At 35.4% G+C, this 10,358-nt stretch overlaps 1 protein-coding gene across 3 annotated transcripts in view; it reads right to left on the bottom strand.

Annotated features, from left to right (window-relative positions):
• CPNE8 (copine 8) overlaps positions 1–10,358 on the bottom strand; it is a 199,647-nt gene that overhangs the window by 4,111 nt on the left and 185,178 nt on the right. For 2 of the 3 annotated variants that reach the window (XM_070410448.1, XM_070410449.1), the window contains one exon: positions 6,206–6,279. In XM_070410448.1, coding sequence (XP_070266549.1) covers positions 6,206–6,279 — 74 coding nt within the window. Of the gene's footprint in view, positions 1–5,329; positions 5,490–6,205; positions 6,280–10,358 lie in introns of those variants that run through there. The other variant, XM_070410447.1, reaches the window with a different exon arrangement.

Genomic DNA, 10,358 nt, shown 5'->3' with positions numbered 1-10,358 from the left:
GTTATTATTATCATTATTATTTATCAATTTATATTTAATTACATGTTCAATATAAACATAAAACTATCTTCTTAAAAGTTTTATATTTATGCCCTAGCTGGTTTCGCTCAGTGGATGGAGCGTCGGCCTGCGGACTGAGGGGTCCCAGGTTCAATTCTGGCCAAGGGCACATGCCTGGGTTGCGGGCTTGATCCCCAGTGGGGGGCGTGCAGGAGGCAGCCGATCAATGATTCTCTCTCATCATTGATGTTTCTATCTCTCTCTCCCTCTCCCTTCCTCTCTGAAATCAATAAAGAAATATGTTTTTTAAAAATGTTTTACATTTACATTCTTATTAATTTGATCTCTTTCAGATTTAAGTACAATGTCAGTATTGTAATCTAAAATAGTAATTCACGGACTTTTTGTAATTTTAAAACACCTGTTAAAAAACCCTCAAGATGAAGGACCCAGTTTGCACTCTCTGTCTCTGGAACATACTTGGGCCTTTCTCTTCCCCTTCTTCTCCCCCTCACCTTCCCCCGGTACCCCCTGCATTACCTTGCCTTTCCCTCTCCTAAGCTCCAGGGGCCCTTCCTTTGCTTTTATAACTTGTTTCCTGGGCCTACGCAGCCCAGCTGGCTTACTTCTACTACCTCTGTAACTTTCTAAATAAACTTCCTCTTATAATTTGAAAAACTGCACACACACCCAAACACCTGTTGTTTCACCTTTCCAGCAAATGCTATAAGATGTGTTAAATTTTTTATTAAATTAAAATGTATTCTTAAGAATGTTACAATATTCTGGAATATCAAAACTAAGAACCATGATCATTGTTCTCACAATGTATACAGTTATACTTATCTAAAAATACTTTTGTAGATAACAGATAATAATATATACATATATATCACATTTAACATGCTTGTTAGGTGGCGGCACAAATATGCCTTGAGTATTAAGGGACTGCCCCGGATTGAAAATCACTGTAATAGCAAGTTGGGTCTCATGTGTGTTGGGTGTAGAAAAAAAATGTTGAGAACTTTCTACTCATAACCTAGATTATCTAAACCTTTTCCAAAGAGACATTCATCAACTCAGTCATGTCAGGAAGTACTCTCCTGAGAAATGAAAAATGACAAGTCACTCTTCATTTCCTCTACTTGGTACTAATGTTCAATCTTACAGTTTTCATGAAAAATATATGCCCTCTTACTTAAACTATTGCTCAAACCCTTCTACAGTCACAACTTTCCCCCTTAACATCTCAGACCACTCTGTTTATAATCTCTTTTAATCACTCATTTCTGATCATCATACTTGGGGACCTCCTCTTCAGAATAATGCTCACACATTTGTGAATGGAGATCGTTGACTATTATCACAAATTAACTTGGACCCTTAAAATGCTTGGGTTAGAGGAATAAATCAATTTTCACTTGCACTAATTTATCACATTCATAAGAAGAATACCAATAAATGCATTCTGTTCTATAGAAATATACTATGTCCTTGATACTCTACATCTTTCTCTTAGCATCCACCCACTCTAAGGAAAATGTTTTTCACAGCTGCTCTAATGGCCAGATTTGACTATTTATGAAAACAAGTTTAAATTAGTTTGGGTAAATGGGCTTTTAGTTGCTGTTCTGCTCAATTTTACTAGATTGTTCCTACTGTGCAGAGCTCCATTAGTGATTTTCAAGTATAAGTCTTCAAGGTTATTATTCTCCATTTAATGGAAAATATGATTTAAACATAATTTTTAAGGAAATGATAGGCTGGCGAGCATCTGTAGGCAACCAAGAGAAATGACATTGCTTCATACACAATGGCCAATCCATAGCCCAACAAGCAAATGAATACATAGAATTTAAGAAAATAACTCATTTAAGTTTTAGGATAGAAACCATAGGATCTTATCCTGCTTACTATTTATACCATAGTCATATGAGATTGAATAGCAAGACAATGAATATAATCACACATAAGGCTGACCACAGTGTCATATGTCAAGATCCAGCCACTATGAAATAGTGACCTAAATTGCCTTCTGACTGGATTATGCCAACATACTAACTAATAATAATAACTGATACTGATATTAATGCATTTATTGAGCAACTGGCCAGTGGGAGGCCTTCTGCTAAGAGTTCTTACACTATTTAATTTTTATAAGCATGTTATCCATATTTTGAACCTACAGAAGAGGAAACTGAAACTTAGACAGTTTAATGAATTTACCCAACATCAGAAAGCTATAAATATCTGTCATTATTTAAACCCAAATTAATCTTACTCTTTTAACCCTGATAGTAATACAAAAAGGAGAACAGATCCTAATAATCTTCATTACAGGGTAGGTGTATTGATTACAAAAAGAACACAGGTTTTGGAATCAGAACTTTGTTGAAAATTTGGATCTACCAATTTATGATCTAAACAGCTTTGTATAAGTTGTTTAACACCCCATCTTGGGCTTCAGTTTCCTTATTTATAAATTATTACAAGGCAAAAACTGTCCAGTATTTTTATGAAGATATAAAGTGATAGGTGAAAAAAGTAGGGAAAAAAGGTGGGGAAATTAGTTCAAGTGTGTGGAGACAGGCTATTACACAAGGCAGTATACTGGGAAATTTCAAAATGTAGAATTCTAGTCAGCCCAATGAGGAGAAAGATTTTTCCAATAAAGTGACAATAAAAAATAAGAGAAAGAACAATAGAAATGTGTGAAGCAAAGATAGTTAATAGTCCTATTTGTTTTAGACAAAGTGTGTGTATGTGTGTGTGTGTGTGTGTGTGTTTGGCTAAAGAGGAAGATTGGAGTCAGGGCATGGAGACTCTTAAATGCTATGTTTAGGATTTAGGATTTAGAATCAAAGTTATACAGAATATTTGTTACAAATTTTAGAATTAAACACCTTAAGATTAAATCGTGACTCCAGTTCTCACTGGCTTTGTGATTACGAACAAGAGGAATTAAACTTCATTTCTTCTTTTAAAAATATGGTAATCAAAGTACCTGTCTCACAAAGTCAATTAAGGACTGAGTGAAGTAATGCTATAGCTCTTAGCCTACCTAGCACATGAAGGACTTAATAAATGATTAATTAGAATGAAGTTGGGTGCCACTTAAGATTTGACAATATAATGAAAACCCTATCTATTACCCCTAATTAGCTACTGAAATTCAGCTGCCTACTATTATTTGCAGCCTTAGGGTTTTGTCCATTTAAGAAACGTGGGCTTTTGTTTGCTGTGCATTAACTTAATTAGCCTCAACATGTAAAAAACTTGAAAGTAGTGAAAAGGTAAGAGAGCCTAAATAGACCCTATTTTCTGATAGTATTTTAGCCAGCAGAGTGTATAGCATTATGATGGCTTTGATATTTTCTGATGATGGGAGGACTGGCATTATTATTCTTGGTGTGCCCTTGTAACTCCTATATCCCCAACTATTCAAGGAAATGTCTATTTTTAAATTTATTTACTTATTTATCCTCACCCACGGATATGTTTTTTATTGATTTGTTTTTTAGAGAGAGTGGAAGGGAGGGAAAGAGAGGGGAGAGAGAGAGAGAGAGAGAGAGAGAGAGAGAAGTAGAGAGAGAGAGAGAGAGAGAAATTGGTTGTCTACTGCTTGAGCCCTGATCAAACCTGCAACCAAGGTGTCCTTGACTGGGAATCAAACCCCAGACTCTCTGAGGACTGAGATCTAACCACTGAGCAACCGGACAAGGCTCAAGGAAATTTCTAGTCTTGAATATAAGTCATCTAAAAATATTTTAGTGGATGGTAGAGGCTGTATAACTGTTGGAATGTTTTTAAAATCTTATTTAAGATGAGAGAGAAGATGCTAATTCTTAAATACAATAAGATATATAAATTTTTACCTTGCTTACTATTTTTAAAAGACCAATCACCATTTAGAAACTTCTGCATGAAATTTGAAAAAACACATCAAATCTCCTGAACTGTAGGCATGTAAGCCAAGATCTCACCATCACTCACGAGGCTACTAATTGTCTGGGAACATTTTAATTTCATGTTCAGAATCTGTAATATCTCACAGTTCTTTCAGTTCAACTTTATGGGGTAAAATCTCTTGAGTGTTTAGCTAATTTCCCCAGGTACCTTCAAAACCTTTGGTGATCTCAGTATCATTTTATGGTAGTGGACTGGTCTTAAAGATTCTGAGTGTCAAACAGAGGAAACATAATTATTTGCATATATATATGTGTATACACACACACACACACACACACACACACATTATATAGCTTATACTAATAAGTAACAAAGTATTTCATGATTTTTACTTCCTCTGAGAATCACAACATCATAAGAAAGGCAAAGATGAAAGAATTTAGAGTTAGAGGTAATGAAACAAAAGCTTAAAGAGATTTATTGACTTGTTCAAGGTCACAGTGCCCACATATAACTTCATAGATTTGAGTCCTATAGCAATATTCTGTCCAATATAGGATATCCATTGAGAGACTAAATACTTTCAAGGGAATTTTTGTTTTATATTTATAATAAGAACTGCTGGTTGTCGCCAACATAAGATATTAGCCCTTTTAAAGAAAACCTTAACAATATGGACAATCTTAAGAAATAACAAGTTTCTCATAAGCATCATTTAGATAACAGTATGAGATACGGGGTTGCCTCTGCTAACTTTGTAAAAGTGCATTAAACCAGCAACATAACACATTCTAAAGGACTTCAAATTCATACCTCACTTTAGTAATTTAATTTTTTTGAAACTGTGAGCCAGACATTGTGGAAAGCTTTAAGATAAGGTATAATTACTTAAACCTATAATTATGCTAATGAGGTTCAGGTGAATAATCATGTGTCTAATTATGAAAACAAAACACCATGGGATTCTTAAATAGATGACCACATTACCATGTTCCCTTTCTTAGCTGCTTTGAACCTCATCATTCATGTGTGTGTGTGCGCGCACGTGTGCTTTTTACTCTACTAAGAACATTAGGTTAAAAAATATGTCATATTTAATTATCTTAAAAAATGTTTCTCATTGAAAATTAAATTTTGCTGACAGACTAAGAACAATGCTTTTTAAAATTTAGCCAATTAATTTTTACAAATTACTTTATGTTATATTCTCCCTGAAATTATTTTAATCATTTTTTGTTGTATTTTACTATTTCAGGAATGCATTTCATATATGTTTTCTCATTTGATCGTTACAACAATGCCAGTACACTGAATTTAGAAAGCTTGTCCAAGTTATCATAGTTGGACAATCCAGGATTTGAACCAATTTCTGTTGAATTCTAAGTTAGATTCTCTTAATGACTGTATTATGGGTGAATATATAGTTTATTAATTAAGAGAAAATGCTGAAGTCCATTGTTTGCTCCTCCCAAACTTCCATGTCATGTGCTTCAATGGTACTGACACCTTCTTCCCTTTTCTATTTAAGAAGGTAGACTTCATAGTCTTTTTTCTCTTCTGGCACCCTAAAAATATGGAGGCTGTAACGTATGCAGAACTTTAGTTGAATTAACTCCTTGTTTTCAACTATAAATTTTAATTATATTGGTTACTAATTATTTTCATTCAAGCCACTCCTTGAATAGTAGGCTTTAGTTAAGTATTCTTTTAAAATTTTAAGAGAATTGTGAATCATATTTTATTATGTTATATATTATATCATGTTACTTATTTATGGTTATATATTACTTACATATAATTTATATATTTATACATAATTTTAAGATGTATTTCTCCACTTTCTAATCATAATCTACAAAGAAAGTATGAAAATATCTACATTTTTGGTTCATTTATACTAAATTTATCTACTCTAAATATCTATCAGCTGTCTAAAAATACTTTTAGTCTTTGTTGCAGACTAAAAAATGAGTAGATAAGCATTATTAAAAAGTTCATTATGTTTCTAGATTCTAATTTTACTAAAACTCTCACTATTTTCTGGTAATAATAAAGAAGGTAATAATAAAATAGTAATAAAATAACTTATTGACAATTTATTTACATATTGTGAACCTAAAGTCCAGGGGAAAGCATGGGTGCTTTTTCTAGGCCCTAATACTTAATAGGCATCTCACAGAGAACCCACCAATTAAATTAAACACAACCTGACACTCATCATTTCAACTTAAAGTTGTTTATTTAACAAGAGCTGTTCGCTATGAACAAAAGAAATTATTTTCATTAAATTTCTTACCTGCACAATGTCCCTTTCGGCATATTTTCCTCTGGAGGAAACTCTTACATCATCTCCATCCAACTCAATCATTGCTTGAAAATAAAAAAGAATTATTTATCCAGTGTATCTTAGCCATATACTAAAACAACGTAGGCAATACAGAAATCAAGACGTATGAAGTAGCAAAACGTCCTATATAAAGTCAAAAAGCTGTTGATTCCCTGCATCTCCTCAATCATTTCTCCCACAGGACTTGATTGGGGGTAAATTTCACAAATGAGGAAAACAGGCCAGCACCTCAGGTGACCCTTTGACAGATGAGAAGAGCCAGTGCAGTAGAGAGCAGTCATTAGGTGCATCTCTCCATCCCAGGGGTTCTCAAACTGGGGTCACGTGCTTACAGGACTGTTTGAGCAAGTGATACTAAAACATTCCATTTTAGTTTTTCTTTCTAAATTAAGAAGCTTGGTGCTAGTCATCATAGAATTTCCAATAACAATTTGAACTTTATTCTTTTTCAAAATATGTATTTTTATTGATTCCAGAGACGAAGGGAGACGGAGAGAGAGAGAGAAGCATTAATGATGAGAAAGAATCATTGACTGGCTGCTTCCTGCACTCCCCCTACTGGGGATTGAACCCACAGCCTGGGCATGTGCCCTGACCCTGACCAGGAATTGAACCCTGATCACCTGGTTAATGGGACAATACTCTACCACTAAGCCACATAGGCTGGGCTGAACTTCATTCTTATCAAAACTATAACAAAGCTAGCTATATATCCATATTGCCCAATTCCTACTTTAAACATAGATTGAACAATAAAGAGACATTTGCTCTGCCCTTGTACTGATTGGATAAAGTACAATTTTTCTAAGGCATGATTATTTGTTGGTTAAAAGAGAATTTCAACATCACATAGATCAGAGGGTTTTTGGGAATGCTGTGATATAATGGTTCATCTGCTGATACAGTAATGTTATGCTGCAATTAAGAACATTTTCCAGAGTTTATTAGGTTTTCAGCCAGAATTCTCTAAATAATTAATTACATAAGGAATGCTAATTTGTGCTCTCAAGTATAATTTTATTGCTGATAATTCATTTTGTATATACATGACATTCACTAGACTACAGAGAGCCACTTGCAATTATGTTTGCCTCCTAACCCTCCAAAAAACATTGTTCAATCAGAATACAATCCTCACCATTTTTTAAAGATTTTTAAAAAATCTTTTTTATTTATTTCAGAGAGGAAGGGTGATAGAGAGATAGAAACATCAAATAATCATTGATCAGCTGCCTCCTGCATGCCCCTCTACCTGAAATTGAACCTGCAACTTGGGCATGTGCCCTAACCAGGAATCAAACTGCGACTCCTGATTCATAGGCCAACACTCAACCACTGAGCCACACCAGCCAGGCTTTTGTTATTTTCTTTAGTGCATGGATAATGCATTTGGGTTAAAAACATTGTTTTACATTTTACTTTTTCTATACATGTTCATGAATCAGTGTCGCTAAAGCATTGCTAGCACACATAACTGATGGAGAGCCACCACTCAGTTTGCTTAAATATACAATATATGTCTTGATTTTGTAAAATGTATAAGGTAATTAGCTTATTTTAAAAAATACCTATTTTTTCTCTCCTACTCATTAGGAATGTTAATAAGAGAATTCATTATACTCAAATATTTTCAAGAGTTAATTCCTCGCCAAAACCGGTTTGGCTCGGTGGATAGAGCATCGGCCTGGGGACTGAAAGGTCCCAGGTTCGATTCCGGTCAAGGGCATGTACCTGGGTTGCGGGCACATCCCCAGTAGGAGATGTGCAGGAGGCAGCTGATCAATGTTTCTCTCTCATCGATGTTTCTAACTCTCTATCTCTCTCCCTTCCTCTCTGTAAAAAATCAATAAAATATATTTTTTTAAAAAAAGAGTTAATTCCTCTTTTTGGTTTAGGTTTGTTTTCAAAATTTTCATATTACTTTGAGACATAAATGTATATGGATGATGACATGCCACCAAAACGTCTCCTTTATTATCTAATTTACTAATTAAAGAAAATGAGTTATTCAGGCAATAACTGAATAACTAGAATGAGATCCAATAAAGCAGTGGTTCTCAACCTTGGCTGCACATTAGAATCACTTGGGAATCTTTTTAAAATCCTGATTTCTGGGCCTCATCCTCTGGAAATTCTGTTTCTTTGTTACTAATGTTGTGGCCCCACCCATAACAAAGAAAGGAAAGAAAAAAAAATCCTTTAGAGAAGCATCTACTGTCTCCTGGTGGAATAGCCTCCTTTTCTAGGACTAGGCCTGGAAGACTTTCCACTCTATTTAAACTTCCATCATGGTGAGAGCAGGACCCCAATTCCCTGTTCAAATGTTCCCCAGAGGAAAGTTTCACTCTAATTCCCAGGATATAATTCTACTGGAAAGGCAACTTCCCTCTTTGTCTACAATCTTCATTCACTTTTCCACATGGAAAGAGGAAGGATTCATAGGATTACTATTAGAAGAAACTGACCTGCCGAAACCGGTTTGGCTCAGTGGATAGAGCGTCGGCCTGGGGACTGAAAGGTCCCAGGTTCGATTCCGGTCAAGGGCATGTACCTGGGTTGCGGGCACATCCCCAGTAGGAGATGTGCAGGAGGCAGCTGATCGATGTTTCTCTCTCATCGATGTTTCTAGCTCTCTAGCTCTCTCCCTTCCTCTCTGTAAAAAATCAATAAAATATATTTAAAAAAAAAAAAAAAAAGAAGAAACTGACCTGAACCTCTCTTTTTTGGAGCTGCCTATCCTCAGAGTGAAGGCAATTCCTCTCTGGGGCAGGCTTAATAGGCAAGACTTAGCCCCCGGATGGAGTAGGCCTGGAGATAAGGGTGAGGTCATTTAATCTTGGGGGGGAAAGGTAGTGAGAAGTCTGCTTCTGTGCACAGGTTAACCCAAATTCTCCAATTCTGCATTGCTAGTAATAAAGCTTATATTCTAGTGTCTGTTTCCTGCATTTTTTTTTTTTTTTTACTTCAGGAAGTCAGAGAGGAAAATGATGAATTACCACACCTCAAATCCTAATAAATAATTCACTGGGAACTAAAGAAAAGAAGAGAACAAATAGCTGTCTTGTGTAGTAAGTAGAAATACGGTATATGACTAGGAAGGGTCAGTGGGTTTGTATTCAAACATTATGTGTGGGGGTTGTTGATGAACAGGTGCTGGTCTTTACCATCCCTGAGGTCATACATCTAGTGGTGGACTTCCATGGGAGTCTGGGAGACCTGAGATGTGCCCTATCAGAGGTGTATCCTTGAGAGGCAAAAGCAAATTAGTGACTGAAGAAAAAAGCATGGGTTATTATAACCTAGCAATGCGTGAAGTTTGTGGATCTTGGTCTATCACTAATTAATGCAAACAATCAAGTATACAAAGCATTAAGAAGTAAGATGTGTTTTAGGTTTCCTGACTCCAGAGAAATGTGTCATATTGATGCCTGAAAGATGATGCAAACAGATGCAAATACCCAGAGACAAGAAAATATTAGCAGAAGCAGCAGCCATCAGACTAAATGACTTTTGCTTTAGAAAATGGAAGATTATAATGATGAAAAGGATGACTAGCCAAGCATAGAATGAAAGAAAGGACTTTTCGGAGTCACCAATATAACGTTCCCTGTGGTTCTTTACCTGCGATGGACAGATCCATACCACCCTTACAGAGAAGGCACTGGTGGTTAACAGAGAATCAACCCAGTGATAATCATACTAAAGTTAGTACCTGTATGCCTAAATTACCTTGTAACATACCAGAGGTTGTTCCAAATAGTCTAAAATTATCTTCATTTCCAAAATGCCAAGCTAAAGAAAGTGTTATTGTTAATCTAAAATACCTGAACCAGGCAAATGTTACGAAGTCATACCGGTGCTGTCCAGTATAAAGTTCTCTTGAAGAAATTTACCAGATAACTAGTAACAGACTATCCTGAACGAAGTTTGCCCAGATCACGAGTTACACAAACACCTGTCACTTAATTAGCATCTGAACAAGGCCTAAGCCCAAACAAAACTCCCTGTAAGTCAATTTAGCATAATTATATAAAGTCTCCTTTCAGTGGTTCTCAACCTTCCTAATGCCTCGACCCTTTAATACAGTTCCTCATGTTGTGGT

This window comes from Myotis yumanensis, unplaced genomic scaffold (genome assembly GCF_028538775.1).
Source record: "Myotis yumanensis isolate MYYU_CA2020_CCGP unplaced genomic scaffold, mMyoYum1.0.hap1 SCAF_3, whole genome shotgun sequence".
Taxonomy (NCBI): domain Eukaryota; kingdom Metazoa; phylum Chordata; class Mammalia; order Chiroptera; family Vespertilionidae; genus Myotis; species Myotis yumanensis.
The sequence above is the reverse complement of the archived record's forward strand: the minus strand, read 5'-3'. Positions and strand labels throughout refer to the sequence as shown.